Source organism: Triplophysa dalaica, chromosome 21 (genome assembly GCF_015846415.1).
Source record: "Triplophysa dalaica isolate WHDGS20190420 chromosome 21, ASM1584641v1, whole genome shotgun sequence".
NCBI lineage: Eukaryota > Metazoa > Chordata > Actinopteri > Cypriniformes > Nemacheilidae > Triplophysa > Triplophysa dalaica.
This window is the reverse complement of record NC_079562.1, coordinates 17,278,296-17,301,820: the sequence shown is the minus strand read 5'-3', so window position 1 is coordinate 17,301,820 and position 23,525 is coordinate 17,278,296. Positions and strand designations below refer to the sequence as shown.

The 23,525-nt window shown below is 38.4% G+C and overlaps 3 protein-coding genes across 5 annotated transcripts in view; 2 read left to right on the top strand and 1 right to left on the bottom strand.

The window, feature by feature from the left end:
• Positions 1-3,328, bottom strand: part of syn2b (synapsin IIb) — an 86,633-nt gene extending 83,305 nt beyond the window's left edge. Inside the window, exon 1 of one of the 2 annotated variants that reach the window (XM_056734996.1) lies at positions 2,712-3,328. In XM_056734996.1, the coding sequence (XP_056590974.1) occupies positions 2,712-3,079 (368 nt within the window). In that variant the 5' untranslated portion in view covers positions 3,080-3,328. The remainder of the gene's footprint in view (positions 1-2,711) is intronic. The other variant, XM_056734995.1, reaches the window with a different exon arrangement.
• Positions 3,329-8,855: 5,527 nt separating this feature from the next.
• tamm41 (TAM41 mitochondrial translocator assembly and maintenance homolog) lies at positions 8,856-14,272 on the top strand. Of its 2 annotated transcripts, none has more exons than XM_056734889.1 (8): positions 8,856-9,214; positions 9,608-9,790; positions 9,994-10,086; positions 10,613-10,763; positions 10,928-11,073; positions 12,936-13,101; positions 13,769-13,831; positions 14,019-14,272. In XM_056734889.1, the coding sequence occupies exons 1-8, from the start codon at positions 9,083-9,085 to the stop codon at positions 14,099-14,101; spliced, it is 1,017 nt and encodes a 338-aa protein (XP_056590867.1). In that variant the 5' UTR covers positions 8,856-9,082; the 3' UTR covers positions 14,102-14,272. The 2 variants fall into 2 exon arrangements, with proteins under 2 accessions (XP_056590867.1, XP_056590866.1); XM_056734888.1 differs by having other exon boundaries at positions 8,856-9,220.
• Positions 14,273-14,440: 168 nt separating this feature from the next.
• The window catches only part of vgll4b (vestigial-like family member 4b), a 31,248-nt gene continuing 22,163 nt past the window's right edge, over positions 14,441-23,525 (top strand). The window contains exons 1-2 of the mRNA XM_056734744.1: positions 14,441-14,599; positions 15,373-15,449. Coding sequence (XP_056590722.1) covers positions 15,386-15,449 — 64 coding nt within the window. The 5' untranslated portion in view covers positions 14,441-14,599; positions 15,373-15,385. The remainder of the gene's footprint in view (positions 14,600-15,372; positions 15,450-23,525) is intronic.

The following is a 23,525-nucleotide window of genomic DNA, read 5'->3' as shown; positions in this document are numbered from 1 at the left end:
ATTACAGCTTGTCAATTCACTGTAATTCATTGTTGAACAGTCTCAGTAAATCTTCATCATTCATCTGCATCCTTCACGTCCTGAAGCACTCAGTACCCCCCAGCAAGATGGAGAATTGCTCTGTGCAAACAACGCTATCAGCAGACACAAATTAGTCGGGAATTTCTCCCAAAACCCTGTGGGAAATAAATAAGGAAGCTATTTCTTTCAGACTGGCAAACATTGCATGGGTGATGGAAGCCGGCGGTTACGTAAGACTCATCTACACTCAAGATGGTTTCCAAAACAAATGAATATCACCATTATCTCTAAATGCTGAGAGTCACCTGAAATATACTTCAAGTTTAATGGTCGTGCGTGTCATTAAGTGAACACAAATAGAACTCAGACAGGAAGCTCTGTCGAAAGAAAGAGAGTGAAGCTGACGTCCGTGTCTTTATTCAACGCCACACATTCACAATTCACTGCGCATCTCCTGGCACATGTCACAAGACGCACTCCCACTGAGACTGTGCCTTGCATGTGGCGTCGACTATGAGACGGGATAAAATCACCTAGGCAGTCATCGTATTTGGTTTGATTTCTTCTTCTCAACCTAAATGCGATGCCTCCACCCTGGAGGTCTTTTTTTCACTTTGTAAACAACAGTTAATGTGCGTCATCGACGCGTGGACCACATTGTGTACTCACCACGGCTGTTAACAAGTTTAGCTAGGTAACTACTGAGGCGAGGATGCCAGCTTCAGTGTATTAGTTTTGCTCATTTGCTCTTACGGATAAAACATTACATACAAAGAATGATGCCTTTGACTTTTTGGACAAGACATGTAATGACTGCAAGTAGCTGGAATGCAAAAGAGGCAAACAACAATGACACATTTATATTAAAGTAGAATAGGCCAGTATCATCCAAACTGATCTTACAGGATTTCGTATGACCCTTACCCTTCTAGCAACACACAGACTGATACAAAAGTTACCTTAGCCATACACCGTAAGTTACTTTATATCAAAGTGCCTTCCAAAAGCATAAATGCTACATGTGATTCTATGAATTTGTACAATGTAGACTATATGCATACGGGGTAAAATCTCAGCCAGCTAAGCCACTTCCGCTGTAATAGCGCTGAGGTAATTTGTCACCAAGCGATGATTATATGTTTAGTTCAAATATCAGTACAAATGTGTACCTCGTTTTTTTATCATATTTTATGGATGTAGCTTGAAACGTATAGCTTGAAGCCTTTAGCCTTTCGGGCTGTCGATGTATGATGTAGTGTTTGGATAATAAGACTCACGTCGTTCATCGTAATGCTATAGGTGCATCTTGAAGCGATGGATTGAAAATAGTCACTGATCCCTATGGACGCTATGTGCGCCGGATGTAACTGAGCACCCTTATACAAAATGCGGAAGTGATCGTGCATAGTGTCTATTGCACACAGAATATAGGCCTACAACAATAATGAAACCCCACACCCAAACCATCACTGGAGTGAAAGAAGATCAAACGAAAACCTGGAAATGAAATAGTTCATACGAATCATCCTCCTTGTAAAATACTTATGTCTTGCCATGAGATTGTGCTATATCTTTAAATTATCAAAAATGTTTCACTTCTGGATGGTATTCAAATCAATTCCAACCAAGACCAGAGTTCACATGAGTCGTATCGGGCACACTTGGGTAAAAAAAGCATGAACAACTTTTAGCTTTACGATCACTCATTTAAGTAATATATTAGACATTTAAAGGACATCTGTGAGTGTTTCTTCAAATAATCAGGCTATTGTGCATAAAGCAATGCACTAGCTTCTTAAGTCAGTATTTATGTGCCCGAGGGTCTCCTCCTGTAAAGGAAAATCAATAGCGTTCAACCACTGCTGGCTTCACCTTCTTAGACAGAGAGTATGCTGGTTATCCACGAGGAACACTGAAATATTCATGCTTGTAGTTAGCAGAAGAAAGGTGCGATTCCTCAGCTCAGCACTTCTCTTGGTTTATTATTATGCAAAGCTTGTGATCTAAGCTTATTAATATAGTTTAGACTGAACATTCATCTGGTTCAGCTGGGTAGGGTTTTTTCCAACCAATCAAAGAACTGTTTTGGAGTATAGCAACTGGGGTTGACTGATCAACATTGTAGACGACACAGGAATTGCAGAAATGATCATGCACACGGGAATGTAACCGCACTCAAAGCGGTTAAACCTTTTATCGTGTGTATTCATGGATGCTAGTCATTGCGGGTCAAACAAACATTTGGCAATTATTCATCTGGATTTGCTGAGCTCATGGCGTGACAGTAATACTCTCCTCTTTTCAACCATTAGGAAGACAAGCTGCACAAAAGGTTGAAACTGTACTGTAAAGTGAAGCTTTGGGTGGTCAATCTTGTTTATTGGCAGCATTGCCGAAAAACAAGTCTGCTTGCATGAAGCCATCTGCTTAAGAGCCATAAGAATGATGGAGCTGCTCAAGGGACCAATCGAACTCAGGCGTCTGGGGATTTCACAAGAGGTCCATTTTGGAACAAAACAAGAGGCTGAGATTGAAGTGGACTGTGCGGCTCTTATGCACTAGAATAAACGAACAAGATGCACCTTGTAGAAGCTACAAGTTGTTCTTGTATCAAGTTCTACAACTGACACTACTATCACATCAAATTCAGCATTTGTTGTAATCTGTTACAGTCCGGCACTTAAACTTACCAATCATGCAGCGATTCATCGATCACCAGGAGGATCTTGAACTTCCGTGACACCACCACTGGACTCTGCTCTACAAGTCCTGCCGAAGCCGCCGTTTGCTTCACCGCGTTGGTGATGGAGCTGAAGAAGCCTGTTCCGGTAGATTGTGCAGGCTGCGGCCGTCGCTCAGGTGCGGGAGAAGCGGTCGGGGACATGGCCGCAGCGGGGGGCACAATCGGGGCAGGAGTCTGTCCGGAGGCAGGGGTCTTGGTGCTTGAGGTTGGAGGAGGCGGTGGAGGTTGGTCGGGCCTCTGGAGGTCTGACATGTAGCCGTTGGGCAGGTTGGCGATGAAGCTGCTGTCAGAAAGGCGACGGCGTAGGAAGTTCATGGCTGTGGCTGGAGAAGTCTAAAGTCTAGAATGCACGATGTGGGAAACTCTTGGATCTATAAAGGTGGTGTTCCAGTGCTTCAAGCTCCAAGGTCGGCGATCTCCAAGACTTGTGCTGCTTCTTAAGAATGTGATGATGATGTTGCTCTTGTATTTTTCCTCTCTGCTCTCTCTCTCCGTTCTCCTGCACTGACAGCCAGAATGCCAGGAAGAGATGCTCACGCTCTGCCTGTGTCTCCACTCCCTCCCTCTCGTACTCTCTCTATTTCTCACACACTCGCTTACCCCCTCCCCCCGTCCCTCACGATCTCCTACATCATCGCTTACGTGGCTGTACTACGTTGTTCTGCAGCTGCTGAATGGGTTTTCCACTGAATATGTATGTAGGAAGGGGAGATCCTACAGCAACCCCCCTCGTCCGTGTTTCTCTCCTCCTCTGGTCCCCTCCCTCTACCCCTCTGAATGACCCGCAAACCCTGATCTGGTCATACTGAGACTGTAGGAAGGCTGAAGGATGGAGTGATATGTCTGCAAATGGTGGAGGCACGTGTCAGCTTGGCCCTCTGGGGTCTGTGAGTATCTTCCAGCCATTGATTCTGTGGCATCGTGGAGTCAATGAGACTTTTCCAGATACGTAAGCTGAATGTGAAATATAAGGGTTGAGCGATTTCTGTGCCCTACAGGTTATACAAATAAAAGAGAGGAAACAGTGATTTTTCTGTCTTTTCTTGCTAGAGGCTTCCTTTGCTTTCAATTAAAATGATACTTTGTCCTTTAGATTCTCTAGACCAGAACAGTTTAGACTAGCCTACAGAGACACAAAGGTTTTGATTCTGTTCCAGTGCTAGCGAGTTGTCCTGCTGTCTTCTATTTACATCGACCACTGCTCTTTCATGCATCCTAACTCAAATGAAATCTCACCAGTGACTTGGCAACACCATATGTCATGCAGATATCTCAGAGGAAAGTTTTTAGTTTTTATGTAGATTGTAGAGGTAAATATTCTGGATTTGGAAAAATGTGATGAAATGTTATTGAAATCTTCAATGTTATTGAAATCTTCAATGTTATTGAAATCTTCAATGTTATTGAGATTTGATTGGCGGCTTGTCAAATCTGATCGTAGTTTGAGCTCAAACTAATTCTCACATTGTTGATATCTCTTATGAAACTCATAGAGACAATTGTGAGATTTCTTGGATGCAGATGAGCAAAAGTTTCCTTTTTCTCTTTAATCTCTTTGATGTCTTTGAGAAATAATTGAGATATTAAAGATCTATGATTTTTCTTTCTTATGTGTGGCATTTATTGTGCGAAGCACATCATGGGACACTCGATACACAATGAATACATTTGAAGCTTTCATTAAAAGACTACAAAGCACAAATAAATACTTAAACAAATTCACTTTTGGAATTAAATGAATTGGATTAATTTCTATACACTTGCCCGCCATCTTAAATAAATTCTTCAATACCTGCAAATGCCAACACATTTAACAGTCAAATGCAGTTAAAATATGTACGTACATTTAAGAATGATAGTTGTAGGAACTGATGTCCAGTAGTGAATTGAGCCTGAGATCATAGACAGGCCTTTCCTGCCACTGTTCATTATAACTGACCCTAAACATTTTGATATGAATGAATTAATGAGACATTATATAGCACTTTGTTTTATATTGCTGTACACCCAAAGCGCTTTACAATCCTATAAGGGGGTCTCTCCTCACTCATCACCAGTGTGAAGCAACCACCTGGATAATGATCCTTTATTCATCTTATGAACCTTATTTCAAGAAATCAAGGTGATGACATGATTTATCACTGGTGTAAGCACCTTTAAGAGGGTGGTCTTTTTGACCTGCATCAACTTAGCAACCACCTACACTTTCTGGGTTAATTTAACCTAATTCCTGTGTTCGTCCTTTTTTGACCCAACATTGGGTTGCAAAACAACACAAATTGGGTTCAATTTAACCCAACGCTTTTTAGAATGTACTGAAGTCCTGAAAACCCAAACAAACATCTAGCACCACCCAAAACACCCTAACAACTGCATAGCAACGCAGAATTAACATTCAGGACCCTTTTTTTACTGCATAGCAATCCACCCACAACATCCTAGAGTGATGGCAGTGACATAAATGCAGAAAAGGATTATTTTGACTGTATAAATCAGTCAATCTGAACTCCAGTCACACTCACATTTAAAACATCATCAGCATGTTGATTTCTACACTGAACCGAGTGCATCCGATAAGAGAGTCAAAGAAAATGTGCAGTGGACTGGAGTTGGCAACCTTTAGTATGAATGATTAGGCTATGAAAGGGTTAAATTGATATTTACTTATTAAATGGCAGGACTGTCTCAGGCTAAATTAGATCAACATTTTCATTTCAAAGCCCAGCAGAGACAACAGTGCGCTGATGGCAAACAGGAAGGAAAAATGATAACGAAAAGGAACATAACAATATTAAGTCTTATTAAATTTTGTGATAGGAATCCAAATAAGATGTTAGAGTCTGCTGTTTGTTTGATAAAACATGCTTTGTACTGTGTTACAAGAACAAACACGCATTAACACACGGATTGTATAAATTCTGGAGGGTCATTGCTGATTTCTGAGGCAGAAGTCTGAAGTCACGACACGTTTGCAGTAGACGCAGTATAGTGCTGCGGGTGCGAACGGTACTCGGTCAGGCGCGGGCGGAGCACGTCGTGAGACGCAGCTGCAACCCTGCTGACATGCTAAGCTCATTCTGACCTCGATTTTTCATGGCTGGGAAAAAATAGCACTACATCATGCGGTGCCCGGCCACACAGAAACACAGACTTCCGATTAGCTTATCATTGGTGATGTGCCGCAGAGAAAAATAATATATATACATTTTATTATGATTAAAAGATCAAAACCATCATCAGATGAATCAGTAATCACGTCAGCTCATCATTTTATGAGACCGTGGCATCATTTCTTCTTTAAGCGCATGAGAAGAGATTTGAGATAAAGCATCCAAGCATCAACCTGAGGGATTTCGGCTGACATTGTGATCTTCATACGCTTGTTGAGTTCTGCCTGGGGCTGACTTGTAAATGAAGATTTTCCAAAGCCAGCAAAATTTAAGCATGACAGTTTTAGGAGACTCAGAAATGAAATTTGCAGTGTACAGACAGCTAAATGAATGAAGACCAAACCACCATTTTGTACGCAAATAAGACAATCACATCGTGCTTGTCAGTTTTCAAATCTCAAACATTTTATGCTTCCTATATTTCAGTCCACTTTAACTGTATTTACGTTCAGATTATATTTTGAATTTAATCCCATAGTTATTTACTACACAGTGTGTGTACACACTGTAGTTTGTGTTAAACAAACTGAGAAAGTCAATCGTGTGTTGCCAGACTAAACTACAAGTACATTTATGCATTTGGAAGATGCTTTTATCCAAGGCGACTTACATTGCATTATACAACACAGTTGTTTCTAAGTATGTGCAATGTGGGATCGTACCCATGACTTTGGCGTTGCAAACGCAATGCTCTAATCACTGAGCTACAGGAAAGCTAAATCATTAATTAATTAATTAAAAAAACTAAATATTAATGTTATGAAATGGTAAAAACGCAATTAGTTTATCCTATAAAAGGTGATTATATTTTCTGGAATAACTCCATCCGCTCTATCAAAAATAGCATTGGGTTGTGAACATATGGGTGTTAAAAAAGGTGTTGCACTACTCCTCACAGCATCTTTACTGCAGTGATAAATCAACTTTATTTTCACAGTGAAACGGTGCATAGCTACAATACATGTCATCTTTAAACCTGTTTCGCTTTCCAACCTAAGCATTGCTTGAATTATTAAACATTAAACAATGTACTATATTATAATCCGCAAGTGTGTGCTTTGTGAGCCAGTTGTGTTCATCCTAAATGACATCAGGGACGCAACGTGTCCGTTTTAACCGCAGGCAAAGACATGGCAGTCCTTAGATGTCTCTCTCTCACAGGATGCTTTAAACGTAGAAAATCTGAAATAAGCAGTGAATGCATCTCCATGGCAACTGTCTGTAAAGAGTGAGATTGTGTTGGGTATTGTGGTGCTTGAGAAAAGAGCTCAGGTCCAGATGCTCCTCTATGCTCACAATCACCAGTCCTTGGGCGCTATTATCACAGGCTGCAGCAAGCAATTTCCTCTCAAATAAGCCCTCATTGAGTTGCAAGGCAGACGACACTGTACAACATAATTGTTCTGAAAACACCACAGACTTTTAGAACGTGGAAGACCGTGATGGTGGTATTTAATGTTGATTTTTCCTCACACATTAGGGGTCTCATATTAATAGCGTTCTCTGGAATTGGTAGTTGTGAAGTCACTCTGATGGGGGCCAGATTACATTTTGCTTTAGAAAACTCCTAAAGCAACCTGACATTTCTTTTATTCATTATTTTAGTAATCATTATATTTGGAATACTCAGATTTGGAGAGCTCAAGGGTCACATCTCTGTTATATTCACAAGGTGTCACATCACATAACGATGCATACCATGGTGTCCAAAAGTGCTATATAGTTATGCCTTCCCCCATATATTATCCAAAAGAAAGGCATTATCTCAAGTAAATTGGCTTTGAATTATATTGGACCTTTTTTGAATTTTAAGATCTAATCAATATTTGAAGACATCTGTTAAATGCTGTATTCATGCAGCAAACATGATGTACGTGACAGCTGTCTATGTCTACACCAAATGTGTTAAAACCAAATCACTCCCATAATAGAAAATGCGGTTTACATTTGAAGTGCTTATTTGTGACCACATCAAACAAGGCCACACACAACATAAAACATCTCGAGGTCATTACTGACCTGCACGTCTCATGTTGAATTGCACTGCAGTGTGTATTGAAAACTGTGGAATTAGTTGAAGAGAGCAGTTTGTTTCTGTATGTCCATTAATTCTATTTATTAAAACTGGAAGTTGTGGCATGATCTTTTTCTGTGTACAGACTGGCATTCAGCACATTTTTATGCATTCTGATGAGATGTGTAGTATCTTGACCTGAATTCAGATAGTCAGTCTACATACTGAACTTTAAAATCAGCTTCCAGGTATTTGCAGCCCTGTTTCATGTGAATAAATAGTCATTGTTGAATGGTATGTAAAAAAATGTAAAACCTTTATATAATGGTTGACAAATTAAAAAATATTGTTTTGTCAGCACAGTTCCATACAGGGGCGTTGCTAGGATTGGAAGGGATGGGGGGTCAGCCCCCTGAAAACAACTTTTAACACCCAACACATAAACAAATACATCTGCTTACTCAATAATGACTCTTGCATTACAAAAAAGTCATTACAATGCAAAAAAAATCTGACCTAAAAAAGCGTTTTGAAATTTTCCTAAATACATGTATATATGACTGTTGTATTGCTTGAAAGTGAATCTGAACTTGTTTTCTTTGCAGTATTTGAGTTCTAAAAAAACACAGAGCATATTTTCTGTTATGTGGACCTGTTTCTTCAGTTTTCATTCTGCACATAAATGCAAATAGAAACAATATTTTTTTGTTTGACATCTGTGAGAATTATTGTTAGTAGTTTGCACATCAAGAGCTTACTTTTCGAAGGAAGTAGAGCATATGGATGATTACTTTAGAATAAAACGCAAGGGTTGGTGCGCTCTGGTAATGTTCCTCCAGACCGCGAGGTGGCGTCCGTCAATCCCTGACGCTACCGACACAAACACTTTACAACCCGACGAGAAAATTGTCATTCAAATCCAGCTACAGCAAAGAGGGGCGTCTTCAATTTACCACAATGTTCCATTATCTTCATTCAATTACACATTAACCGTGAATATATTCGTTTAATAGCAGTAAGTTTAATGCAGAATATCGCCGTCTCGTTGGAATAGCTTCGATGTCGGACAACTGAGAGAAATGTAAACATGTTCACGTGCTGATCAGTCACACACATGTGACGTTAGTTTTCATTATGACTGTTCCAGCGTTACAGAACAGCAGTGTTTTCTACAGAAGGATCCTCAGTCTCTTCCCACAGGACATCAGTCTGGCATTTGCTTATGGATCTGCTGTCTTCAGACAGACTGGAACCTCTCAGGGTCAGGTGGGGGTAAGAAACGTTATAAAGTCATCACATGACGTCTTTTGGACTGTTGTCTTTCTCTGACAAGAGATGAGGTCCGGTAATGGTACCACATTGTTAGAACATGGTACAGAGTTATTGACAAGGGAAACATGGTTGAACTATGAAAAAACAATCTGAGCACATTAGTTGTATAACACAAGCATACAATACATATGTGCAAAGAAAACGTAATTACAACAGCTGTCGTTGTAGAATAAGCTTAATCTCCACAAATAAATATGGCAAAATCCCATACTTTGCTGTAGTAAAGCAGTAGTCAATCAATTTTCTTTCAAGTGTTTGACTTTGAAGTCTGCATGCCTGGTGTGCATTTAATGTTTCATTGTTGTGTTTTTGTTTTGTGTGTTTCAGAAGAACATGCTGGACTTTATTTTCGCTGTGGATGATCCGGTCACATGGCACACCAAGAACCTCATTGAGAACAGAAAACACTACTCTCTCCTCAAGTATCTGGGCCCTAAACAGATCAGCAACATCCAGAATGACCACGGAGCTGGAATCTACTTCAACACACTGGTACCGGCCGATAATCGGGTAAAAAAAAAAATAATCGGGTAAAAATACATGACTACTGCTATCATATGTAAACTTATTTGACACTTTGAGTATTTCAAATTGTGAAACGGTTGCTCTACATAAACCAGAAGTGTGTCCACTGGTTTAAAAATATATAATTTTGTTTTTATTGGTTGGTTGTTTTGTGGAAGTTTACATTCTACAACCACTTGTCTGTGCAGGTTATAAAGTATGGTGTGATGAGTACGGATACACTGATGGATGATTTATTTAATTGGAAAACCCTCTATGTGGCAGGCAGGCTACACAAACCTGTGAGTATTGATGTCTAGAATGAGTGACTTCCTTTCAACAGTTACAAATAGAGACCAATAGATGGCAGCACCAAAGCAATAAAGCCTTGAATATTGTACCTATTAAAAAATGTGCTTTAAATGTCATTGAAGTTGAGATCTGCACATCTTTTCCAAGTCTATAATGTTGACACATAATGCGTACATAGAGAAAGTGTTTAAGTTATGTTACTTGTGACTTACTTTTTCAATTTTCACTTTTTATAATCTCTATTTAGCACCTTTATCTATTACATTTAAATAGTTATGGAATGTTTCAATTCTTTTTTAAACATACAAATATTCTGTGTAATCACAATGAGGCATAAAAGCTGCATAAAATGAGCTGTTTGATACATTTATATGATGTGTAGAATGTCACATCACATGTTAACTTCCTAAATGTATTTCATGTGAAATAAGCAGCATTTGAAAATTTTATTTTGTTTGATATTTTATACAGTACAAGATACAGTCAAATAAAAATGGACCAATATTTTTTTTTAAGGTTCGTATTCTGCTTCAGAATGACAGCGGAAAACTTCGGGCCGCTCTCGTGGGAAACCTAAAAAGTGCCGTGATCGCGTCCTTTCTGATGCTACCTGAAAGTTTTTCAGAGGAGGACCTTTTTCTCCAGATCGCGGGACTGTCCTACTCTGGTGAATCTAGCAAAATCAGTTTTCAGCATTTGTATTTGATCCCATAATTAAGAAATATTTTTAATAATGGGCTTAAGTAATAATTGTAGTCAGAATTAAATTAAAATAACTTGTAGTATTGTGCTTAGAAAGAATGAATTGTAATGAATTGTTTCCAAATGTAGGGGATTTTAGGATGGTGATCGGCGAGGATAAATCAAAGGTCTCCAACATCGTAAAGGACAACATGCCACATTTTCGGAAGTTATATAACAATATTCTTCAAGATTGCCCACATGTGGTGTACAAGCCTCAACAGGGCCGACTGGAGGTGAGAGGTGTCATGTACTGGCTCACGTTCACCTCATTCAAAGTATATTTGATATGCATGCTTCATATGTCTTTTCAACTGGCATTCTAGAGTTCAGCCGTTGTGAGTTGTTACTATGATTTTCGCTGAAATGACACAAAATGCTTGCAGCTATACTCGTATTGTGAAATATCATATTTAGGAAATGTTAGCTGAGGGTGTGGCTCCACGTTGTGTTTTTAAAAACTAAACTTTGTTGACAAAGCAAGTCTCCTCGGGCAGAAACACATCTCTGTTCCATTGATCGGATTGAATCTTTTTATTGTCTTTATACAGTATCTCCTGCGCTGGTGATAATATTTATACTAGTCACATAAGCAGCATGGCACATCAGTGCATATTGCAAGGAATCTGTAGTAAGACACCATGATAACATCTGTAGTTTTGGCCTATCTGATTCTTATTTTGTTGATGTTTTTCGCCCGAACAAACACATACACATGTTTATTTTCATACATGGGGAGGCTTTACATAGACGTAATGATTTTTTTACAAATATATATATTGTTTGGAACCCTACAGACGTGTAAAAAATTAAGAGACCATTCCTAATTCTCATTTTTAATCAGCATTTCTAGATGTATTGTGGACATTCCAGTCCAGTGTTTGTTAAATTTCAACGATATCAAACTTCACAACAGCAATGTGAAAGACCGACAGCAGGACAAGATTTTACTTTTCCTAAATACAATATTACTGTTGTATTGCTTAAAAGCTAATCGAGGTCTGAACAAGTACAGAGCATATTTTCTGTTATTTTCACCTGTTTCTCCAGTTTTCATTTTCATTTGGGAGAAATGTTGTTAGTAGTTTACAGAATGAAACAAAAAAGGATCCTTTTAGCTAAACACAATAACACATACCTACTGTATAAAAGGTAAAAAATGTAATATGAAAACCTGTAACTGAAATGTCTCTTAATTTTTTACGTGGCTGCATACAAACACACACACAAACACAGTTTCCATGTTTTATGGGGACGTCCATAGACACCCTTACACAAACCTCACTGCATTTTTACTTTTTCCAAATAAAAAATTTAGGTTGATTCATAAGCTATTTTTAAGTCCACACAATCTTTTTTTACTATCTTTATTACTATCTTTGAGGGAAAACATACATTTGCTTGTCTACATTGAGTAGACTTCTGTTGTTGTTATACACAGGTGGTCATAAAACCTATAACCTAACCCAACCCTAAAATAGATTATTTAACATTTTTGAAAAGCTTACTATATGGGGACATCCCCAAAGAGAGGTTCTGGTCAGATTTGTCAGGTTTTGCTCACTTTTGGATTTACATTTTTCCCCTAAAATATAATTAATTGGGCACACACATACACAAACGCAATCACATCATCATCTATATGTGATCTGAAACCTTTTCTGATGTTTGGAAATGTGATTCACTGTGCACAGGCACGTCATTCAGGATGTCACATGACTTACACATCACACACAAAGCACAGCAGTGTCTACAGCATTCTGAAATCACTTATTCATGCTGATCTTTAGGATGATGAATGAACAAACAAGTGGGTTTAGACATGGCAAACATTCATGAATGTGTAAACACAGTCATCCTTTTCTTGTTCCTGCTCTTTATAATTTTTTATTGTGTTTAAATCGCACGAGGAGGCAGTCACACAACAGCATTGGTGGAATGCAAAATATTTTTTATTCATCTAAATAAAAAATCATTTGTCCCCGTGTGAATAGACCTCAACTCCACCCTACATGCTAATGTTCCAGGCCACGTTCTTCCATCATAAGTAACTGTGAAGTATTTTCTGTTGAGAGCACATTTGTTTTCTATTGACCAGGTTGACAAGAGTCCGGAGGGTCAGTTCACGCAGCTCATGGCTCTTCCACGGACTCTACAACAGCAGATCACACGTCTGGTGGATCCACCCGGGAAGAACAGAGATGTGGAGGAGATCCTGCTCCAGGTGGCACAGGACCCAGACTGCGGATCAGTCGTACAGCATGGTAAAACCAATCTTTATCAATGCACGCGATGAATGGAACTGCGAAATCGACTTGAGATGGGATGCTCACAAACAGAGAAATCTAGACAAAAGACGTGGCTTTACTGTAGCTGTCTCTGTATATTCAACTTCTACAGGAGGAAATGTTTTAACATGAAAAATGATTACACTTCGCCTTCAGATGTGTCTGACTCCGAGCGTAATCTCATTTAAAAAGCATCGCCAGAAGTATTTACACTTCACCGAAGAATAAACCGACAGTTCTCATGAAGGACATGTCTGCAGGACTCACCAAACTGGCTGGATGAGTTGTTTGGTGTTGAGTTTCTCCAGTGGCCTCACCCACCTGTCTCATTGTCATAATAACCGTCACCTCGCTTCACACAAACACCTGTGTGTGTTTACCCAAATTATCAAAGCACTGATGCATATGCTACAGTTTACATTTATTTCACGCTCTCATAGGATTTCCATGATAAATATGAATCACTGATCATCTCAGATATGTACTAATCACTTTAGTTTTTATGATGGATCGCATCATTTCTCAGTTTGGTTATGTGATGAGGAAACAAAGAATATACATATTTAGTAGTAACCAAAGCATGAACTATTGGATGAGTCAAATTATCAATTCATGTATCGTATTATGCTTTTTATTTCTTTAGGAATCTCATCAATAGTGAAAACCTCCAGCATAACACAAAGTGTCAAGGGAATTGCCACAGCCGGTAAGGGACTGTATAGATTTTATCTTACGTAGCCTAGAATTATTGTTAGATGAACTGCTGTTATAGAGAATACAGTGAATTTGTATTAGATGTGTTTCTATGTTGTTCTCCATTATGATTAGATGCTTGGCAAGTGTATTAAACAGTATGACATGACTGATGTACACATACTTTGATGTTTCTGCAGGTCTTGTCAAAACGGTGTCATACAGTGTAAAAAAGCTGCAGAAAATGTGGCGAGGTTGGCGCAGAAAACCATCACAATCCTGACATCACCATAGGCCATATGACTGTGTTATTTACAAATATTTATAAAAAACACTGTACTTTGTAACAAACCTTTGTATGTGTGAATTAATGACTGATGAGGACATTAAAGTACATTATTCACACAAAAATTAATCATTTACAATGCACAATATTTCTAATAAATCATTTTAATTAAACAGTACAGTAGTGTTTGTTTGTGTGCTCACGTTGTACCTGTTGCAAGGATGTGACGTCACTTGCTCATTAACATAATGTGTGCTGATCTCACTCCGTTGACTCTGACCAATGAGAGTCCTTCACACTCATCACCGGAAGAGAATTCCATCATTCCAAGCATTCTTCCCGCAGCTCGCGCACTGCCTCTTCTCAAGCGCTTCAGTCTTGGATTACCGCCTTAAACTCTGGACGTTTTTCAGCGGATTTAACATTTTCTGGGTCTTTTGCTTGACACCTCTTGTAAACTTTGTGATCCAGCAGATTCCAAAGTGGCGCTTCAAGGTAGTATAGTTTACACGTCTTTAAACTGACTCTGAATGTACATAGTAGCGGAGTCCTTATATGGATTTCATAATATTATGAAAGTCAAACAAAGCTGTGACTGTTTAATTTAACAAGAAAGTCGAGAAAAACGAACACTTACAGTTACATTTCCTTTGAGAGTAAGTTAGTTCGCAACGCTCGAATGAATGCACTATGTGAACGCATTAATAAGTAACTGAATATCTAAACACTCGATGACTTCCTCATGTGTAACACGCGGCAAGTGACGCGACGCTACACAACTCGTTATCAACGCTCCCATATAATCAAAGAACATGTAGCGAATGTTTTTGAACGCAACACAACGCTCGCATGCGCGCTGTTTGATTGGAATGAACGCGTTGCGTCGAGAGACGCGTTTAAAAAGCGTGAATTCCCCCAAGTTACAATGTGAGACCAAACTTCAGTTATATTAAAACAAGTTTAAATGTGAATGTTTGAATGAAAGATAAGAAGTCGCGCTGAGCGGCGCTGAACTGCGCAGATCTGACTGGAATGGTATCTGTGGAATGTTGAGTGTGGGAAGTGGGACGCTGCAAACCTCACATGTTTGTAATGTTTATTCCGGGAATTCTTGAGAAAACATGACACGATATAAGCGAAAAAACAGATTCACCAGACGTGTAGTGAGAAGGCAACAGTTACACTCACAACACTTATGAAAGAGAAATGAAGACAATAAGTCGAGCCTGTGTTTTTGATTTTAAAATCTGTGGTTTTTCCATGATCAGGATCTTGCCCAGAATGGAAACGCCTTTGGATGTGTTGTCACGAGCAGCATCTTTAGTGCACCAAGATGATGAAAAACGTGAGTTTAAAGAATTTGGTTTTTGCGCCAAGAACATTATTATATAAACATGCAAACTAAGTCTCATTTTAAAGTCTTTATTAATTTGTATGCATAAAATACACATGTTTTGTATTTATTTTGTTATTTAATTTCTTAGACACAATAGTAACTTAATCATTAGACTTTTTTTGAAGAAAAGTTCAAAAGTATATTTAAAAGTTAAATTTATATGGATAGATAGATTTTATCATGTTTTTATTGTTAGTTAGTATCTCCAAATATATCTATATCTATGTTTATATATATCTATATCTATGTGTATATCTATGTGTATAATATAAATATATATATTTATATTATATTTTATATATATGCAAGTTGTATTCAATATTTGGTTAATAATTTAGTTACAAAAAATCACAGTTGCAAATGTATTTTCATCTTTGTTCAAGGCTGTTGAAACGTAAAATGCAAAGTGTTTCTGGATGAATGAACGGCATTGTTTCATGCTTAACACACAGGTGGTGATATAGTGTTGTTCGGTTCTTAAAAGGCCCACCAAATTCTTTCCTTCACTGCTTGACAACATTAACACAGGTGTGGTTGTCCTTATTTAAGTGCTTTCAGTTGCATGGTTTAATACAAAACATTACGCCTAAAAAAAAAAATTACATTCAATTACATTATGCCTACAGTATCTTCCAAAACAAGACGTGAAAATAATTATATCGTGAAAGAGACATTTAACAAAGTGAGCAAAAATCTGAATCCTGACGTGACCTTCAGAATACCACGAAGAGAGTTACTGTTTTTCAATAAATAAGGATTGTGGCATTTGTCTGTGTTTGTATTGAGTTTGATGATTTTACATATCAAATTTCCTCACATAATGGCCTCGTCTATTCACAAAAACCCTTTGGCACAAGCAAGAACATTCGGTCTTATGCTTAGATGAAATAATTTTACGAGGCTCCTGTATTCTTTACGATGTCATTTAAACCATCTTTCCTCGGTTTCCATCACACCTTTGTGCTTCAGCCAAAAGGCGCACAATCATTTCATGAGAGCTCTGCAGTGTTTTTAATCCGAAATTCCTTCCTAGATCAAGTATGAACAAATCCTGCTTAGATTGCATTTAGTTCACTTGAAATTCATTGTGCAACATCGACATGTTGAATGTTCTCCTCAATAGTGGCCTGATGGCAGGAAAGCATCTGGTCAGGAGTTTTAGTGGTTTGGAAATAATTCTGGTTAAATCTTGTCTTTAACTGACTGGGTTTGGTGTTCTTAAGCACTTTCCCATAATGCATTTCCATCTCATAGTGACTCCAAACTGTAATAGTCAGGTATGGAAATTGGGTCATCGCATCAAAGCTGCAAATTCTCGTATAGTCTTAGGAAGCTTGAAGCTTGGGTTGTGTAGCGTTTCTTTCTCCCCCCTACTGTGTTTTTGTTTTGCGAAGGGCTGATGTCACTCCTGTTGCGGTTGTGTATGTGCCTTTGTTCTCGCACAATGCGTCTGACCTGTTTTCACAATGGTGTGGGCCCTGCGAGCTCCTCCTGCGTATTGCCAGACGTTTAGAAATGTTCTCACTTGCAAGAACGCTTCAAGGGAGAGGCGTTGAGTCACTCTCTGGTACACATTTGACCAAAACCCACTGGTTCATAGGCTACTGCAAAGGAACGTCTTCCATTCAGTGAAGGGGAATGTGCAATTAGATGGAAGGTGGGGTTGTCTTTGTTTCAGACGGTCAGGTGATGGCTTGTGTTCGGTTGCTTGAGGGCAAAAAAGGGCCAATTACATAAGGTCCTATAACATCATTAGAGAAACATCACACAGTTACAGTGTCTACGCTTTAATCTCTCTTAAAGCAACAAGCGTTTCTCAATCCAACAAGTCTGAGCATTTGAAATCAATAAAATTCAATTCAGTTTGATTTAAAAAGCGCGTTTCACAATTTTGCATTGGTGCGAAGCATCTTTACATACATTCAGGCAGTGGTAACTGTAGTAAAGGGGAAAAAATACACAATATATGCAATAATAATAATTATAATATTGCAATTTTTCTCTATATGATGTACATTGAAGAAACATATCTGAAATAACTACTATGTTGGATTGTCAACTAAAAGCTATTGATTGTTTAAAGGTACAGTTCACCCAAAAAGGACAATTCTGTCATCATTATTCACTCTCATGTCATTTTAAACCTGTATGGCGTTCTTTTTCCTGCAGAACCCAAATTAAGATATTTCGGAGAATGATGGTTACTGAACAACGGCAGTACCCATTCATTTCCATTGTATGGACAAAAAAACCAATGCAAGTCAATGGGTGCAAGTTAAAGGCCCTCTCTGCTTCATATAATGGGAGTATATGGGGTCCGAAGTTCCTAAAGCACATAATTCCAAAAGGCGGCTCTGGCGACATGTTGACCTTTCGTAAAGTGACCTGCTCAATATTTTCATAAATTTGAACTTCGATTTTTTTATAATATTAGCCATACTGTACAGCCTCAACACTCCCTTTCTGCAGGTGGTGCTAAACGTACCGGAGGCTGGTATGCCATCCGCCACCAAATACTACAAGAAGAAGATTGCGATTCTGTGCAGAGGTTGCACATTATATCTAATATTATTAAAAATGGCGTTCAGTCTTAAAAAATCAAACGATTCGCTTCACGAAACATCAACATGTTGCCAGGAGTCGCTTTTTGGAATTATGTGCTTTAGGAACTCTAAGAAAGGTGGAACCCATATACTCCAATTTTATGAAGCAGAGAGCGCTGCGGATACACCAACAATCTTCTTTATGGTTCTACTCAAGAAAAAATGTCACCTACATCTCGGATTGCCTGAGGGTGATTAAATAAACGGCAAAAACAGCCTTTAAACGGCCTTTAAAGGGATACTTCACCCAAAAATGAAAAGTCTGTCATCATTTACTCGCCTTCGAGTTGGTCCAAATCGTGTCTTTGTTCTGATGAACACAGAAAGGGCTATTTGGAAGAATACTTATAACTAGACACATTTGGTCTCCCATTGACTTCCATATTAGGAAAAAATACAATGGTGGTCAAAAGTGTCCTAGAACTGTTTGCTGTCCTACATTCTTCAAAATGTCATCTTTTGTGTTCCACCTGGACAAAACAAATTTTTTTTAACTGTCAGATATGTACTTGGTGAGGTATATGTATTGTGGATTATTCTTAGGCAATGAGATTTGAACAAGACCTTAAATGTATTGAATGTCAGCGCAAGATGGGTGAAAAAAACCTTTCTAGCTTTTTGGTGGAAGGACTCGATATAGGCTGCCTAGGGTACCCTAGCAACCTCATGACAATGCACTGACAACCACACACAACTCTGCATAGCAAATCCTTGGCAACCAAGACAAATACGCTAGTAATGGCACGTGCATATGCTTACCTGAAATACATTTTTGTAAAAACAGACCTCATACTCATTGAGAAAATGTATTTCGCCTTTACTGGTTTCTGTATTTTGCAGATTTGTGTGTTATATAACGCCATTTCCCTGTTAAGAGTTTCATGTCTCTTTGGAGTCTGAGAGTATATGGCTTGTGTTTAAATAGAGTGAGCAGTTCATCTATATGTCAATGAACCTGTCACTTCCCCTTTGTGCTTTGCCCGGCCTGTTCAGCTGCTTTATATGTGTGCAGCAGCTCCTACGAGTGGCCACGTGTTTGCATGCTGGCCAGGGAACAAAAACGTCTCTTCATTCATATTGTTTGTGTCCCCTTGCATTGTGTGTGGTTATTAACGGCTCTCACGTTTAGTAAAGTTGAAAGCCCAGAGAAACAACACAATTGTGTATAAATTCATGTATAGTAGCTGCCTTATAAGCTGTACCGATCGCATAAAACATGACACATTTGGTTAAAATGTTATTTCCTAATTATAAAAACACATGATCCAGAGTAAGAACACGTCTGCTTGATGCCTCTACAGGTCACTGGGAGCACACACACACAACCCTGAGGGGGTCAGAGGTCAGGGGTTACAAAAGTAGGGCACACGCAATTAGTTAAGCTGCTGTCTTGATCAATTTCAGAAGTTTAGTACATTTTGTTTACTTTGTCTACAAAGTTGAGACGCTCTTCTTTAACTTTAATGATAAAACAGATGAAGAAATCCCACATATAGAAGGAAATTCTTCGGCTGTATTTAGAGTGGGTCTTTTCTTTTGGACCAGTAAGTGAATGCCTACCAATAGAATCTTACAGAGACCTGCTGGGAAGGTTTATAGGTCACCTCCCTTCATGATGGGGAAATTTGTTGGCAAGAGACACGCATGCTTTTAAGAGATATGCTGTTATGTACTTATTATTTCTGGGATGGTTGGAGACATGAGGTGGCTGATGGAAAATCTTCCTTTAACTTACTTGTTTTCATCTTTATTAAAAATAGCCTCAGCAACAAGTTCTTGGCTCTGAAACGTTTGAAAGATTGTGCACGGATATATTTTTAATAGATTACTAGTTAACCAGTAGCCATGCGTTTCACCAAAGATTTATTTCTCCTGCTGTCATCACATTAATGGTTAAAAAGTTGGTTGTTGTTCTACTTTTACCATGTCTACTTTTACCATGTCTTTACCATTGTACACAATCTAGATTTACACTGAGAGAAAAACAAATGAATTGGGATTGTATTTTTGGGGAATTAAACACATTTGAGTTGAAAAGAAATTCTTTGCAATTAGTGTACAATAAATCAGACCTAAAAGAGTGTATTTAAGAATGTATTACGTGAGAAGTTTCAACATTGTGTACCGAGCATCTGACTCTTGTTTGATTTATTTATTAGTGACCCTGCAAACATGGATTATGTTGTGATGTTCAAACATGTTTATTAACTGGAGTATTACCTACAAAATCCTTGCTTGTCATTTTACTTGCTATTTTGTGTAACGAAAATGGGATTTTTGGGTTTGTGTGTTTAAGCATTTTGCAGAGCTTTGTATTGAAGTATATATCAAGGTTTTGCCTCATAGGAACACACACATCACTCCTTGAATTAATCGTGTTGAGGTGGAAAAGTCAACAATACTGTTGCCAGTCTTGAACAATAATATATAATAAAGTGATTTATGGATGTAACGTAAGCTTGCTAAAATACGTGATATAGTATAACCGGTGATTTGTCTTATACCAGCTTCACAATATTCATAGTTTCTCGTGGATGATGATCGGCCTTGAAATGTTTTCATCTGGCCAAAGAGCCTTTTACAAATGTATGTGCATGTTGCCTCATTTCTAGCATGTTTCTTCATTTTTACTTTTGGCACAAATTTATTTACATATTTCCAAAGTGAAAACCAGCTGGAGTTTTGTCGAGTGTAAACAAGTTGCAAGATTTTTTTACATAATGGTCAAAAGTAGTAAAAAGAAGAGACTGTTTTGTACATTCTTGCTGTACTGTAATGTGATTTAACACAGTTTGAATCCCACCTAATTCCCTGAATCCCAGAACACATAAACATCCAGTACTCATCCAGTACTCATATCCAGTGTGTAAGCCAGATGAGAAATGAAAAGGCCCTGAGTGCGGTAAAGGTCACAGGTCTGCGACACAGCTGTCTCACTGGATCGTGGAGACAAGGAGCTGTGCTGCACATGAATTGTCAGGAATGCAGTATGGCTGTGTGTGTGTGTGTGTGTGTGTGCATGCATGTGTGAATTGCAGAACTGCAGGAAACTCGATTTAAAATAAAAATGTCTTTGTAAACTGACCGTCTGAAACATACTGACTGGACTCTATAGGTCACACTGATAAACCATATAGATGACACAGACTCTTTTTCATACTCAGTTGTGTGGGTAATTTAAATTGAGTTGTGTTATTAGTCAAGTGCACTATTTCTGTTTCTAAACATTTATGTTCATTTTATTTGCGATCTGTAACTTTTATTTATCGCCACTTCTGATTGGAAGGTCAGATTGCTGTTGCACTTGTCTTTAGGTTTGTTGAAGTCAGACTGACATTTATTTTTTACGAAACCATACCTGAAACTTATCAATCATCATACGTAAGGAGTTTTTTTGTTAATGGTTATTAGGTAAAGAGACTCTTTTCAACACTGTTTTTGATGTACATGTTCAATAAGTGAATAAGTGGTCAGGTGCTGTTATTGATATTTATTTAAATGGTTTGATGTGACTGCAGAAACTGTATTCATGATGAAATGTTGCATATTTATATGCAGTTTTGATGTTGTAGGCGTAGGGTGATTAACTCTATATTGTATTACTCAGTCTGTACACGTAAGGGCTTAATGTTTTATGATTCTGAGGAAGTGATGTCAGTGTTGCGTCCTTACTTATAGAGGGCTCTTTTTTCTACACACCCTTCTTACGTCTGGAATCCTGAATATAATCCATGACGCACAAATCTTGTCATCCACACATGGGACAGGTTTCATTGAGATACATGCTTCATACATGATATTTGCCTTCAGAAAGCGTCCACATTCCCTCGCCGCATGTCTTTGTAATTTCTCAGATTGATAATTCTGGAATTCTGCAATATTTCTGACATTCCTTCTCCTAGGACATTTCTTCATGTTTCGGCTATGTGCTTTTGGTCATTGTACTCCTGGAAGAGCAATATTCGATCGAAATGGGTTCATCTCAGGGATTTATCTATAATTTGGTGTCGTCCTTAAAGCCATAAGTGTCTGTCAACATATTTTTGCTGAAAGCACCTCCAGGCAAATGCTGTCAACGGGACACTTCAGGGTGCGGTGTGATTGCTGTTCAATTCTGTTTGGGTTTGCGTCAGACAAAGTGCTTTGCTTCCAATCTAAAACTTTTATTCAAAAAAATCTGTAGGTTTGGTTACAGGGCTGCCGTGTCTTTTCTTCCTTCCGGAGAGTGATCTGTTAAGATGATGATGTGAGTATGAGGTCTGAAAATGTCCTGAGATTTCAAACTGGCTTTTTATGGTAATGCCTTTCGCCATATGTGACATTTTTCGAGATGGAGATTTTTACATCACCTGAAATATAAATGCTTTGTTTGTTAGGGCAATATCTGGCAGAGATACAACAGTTTGAAACTCGAATCTGAGGTGCAAAAAATAAAAAAAATGAAAGTTGTTAATCAGAGCCAATGTATCAGACCATCCACTCACAAACATAACATTTTGATATATTAGGGTAGGAAATGTACATATATCTTCATGGAACATGATCTTTACTTATAATCTTAATGATTTTGGCATAAAATAATAATCGATAAATACATTTTTGGCTTTTCCTAAAAATGTTCCTGTGCTACTTAAGACTGGTTTTGTGATCCAGGATCACATATTTCTTAGTTGGTTGTTTTGACTGTACATCTTATAATATTGTTGAAGTTTCACATAAAAAATGGATTCGCCAAACAGTCTGAAAATGCTGTTTTATGTATGTCAGGCCAGTAGGTGGCGATGTCACTTTGTAATAAAACACTATGCACTTTGTATTATCTGTGGAATTTGACTTCACATCTCTATTCCTGATCAACGCCTCTAAATCTTTATAGAAGTATGGAGGCTTCTGCCATACATCGTCACTGTAAACGCTTACTCCTGTCCTCAGAGGTGGACCGGTCCCGTGGGTCCGTTTCCTCTGCTAGAGTGATATCTGACAGCCCTCCCCAACAGCAGTGAGATCCTGTTTCTTTTCCAAAACAAGATGAACAATACAGTACCCCATAGTAACAGCAATGTCAAATGTGCTTGTCTCACCTGTGGAAACTATCACCTGTCAGGCCTCGTGCTTACGAACAACATTTTAATCCTCCATGGTACGAGCCAACAAATATGTCCTGACGCATCAATTTAAGACCCAGTTTTTACCTCGTTTCAGTCCTAGTATGATATGATCCACTAGTCCAGTTTGGTTCCTCTATGCATGGCACTTTGGATAAAGTGCCATATTGTGAAAATTGAGCCCTAAATAATAACCATAACTCAAATGAGTGTGTTTTTATATGTCCAGGTTCAATTGTTATACGTTGTCTGTATCAGGAATGGAAAATCTATATAGAAAAGATTTTACTTCTGTATGACATTTACCTGCATTGATC

What these genes read in the sequence shown, in the direction of transcription:
- tamm41 (XM_056734888.1), top strand. Translation starts at nt 9,083, where the DNA reads ATGACTGTTCCAGCGTTACAGAACAGCAGTGTTTTCTACAGAAGGATC. An exon ending in TGGTACCGGCCGATAATCGG is followed by an intron (nt 9,791 to 9,993) that starts GTAAAAAAAAAA and finishes TTGTCTGTGCAG; the next exon opens with GTTATAAAGTATGGTGTGAT. An exon ending in CTCAACAGGGCCGACTGGAG is followed by an intron (nt 11,074 to 12,935) that starts GTGAGAGGTGTC and finishes TCTATTGACCAG; the next exon opens with GTTGACAAGAGTCCGGAGGG.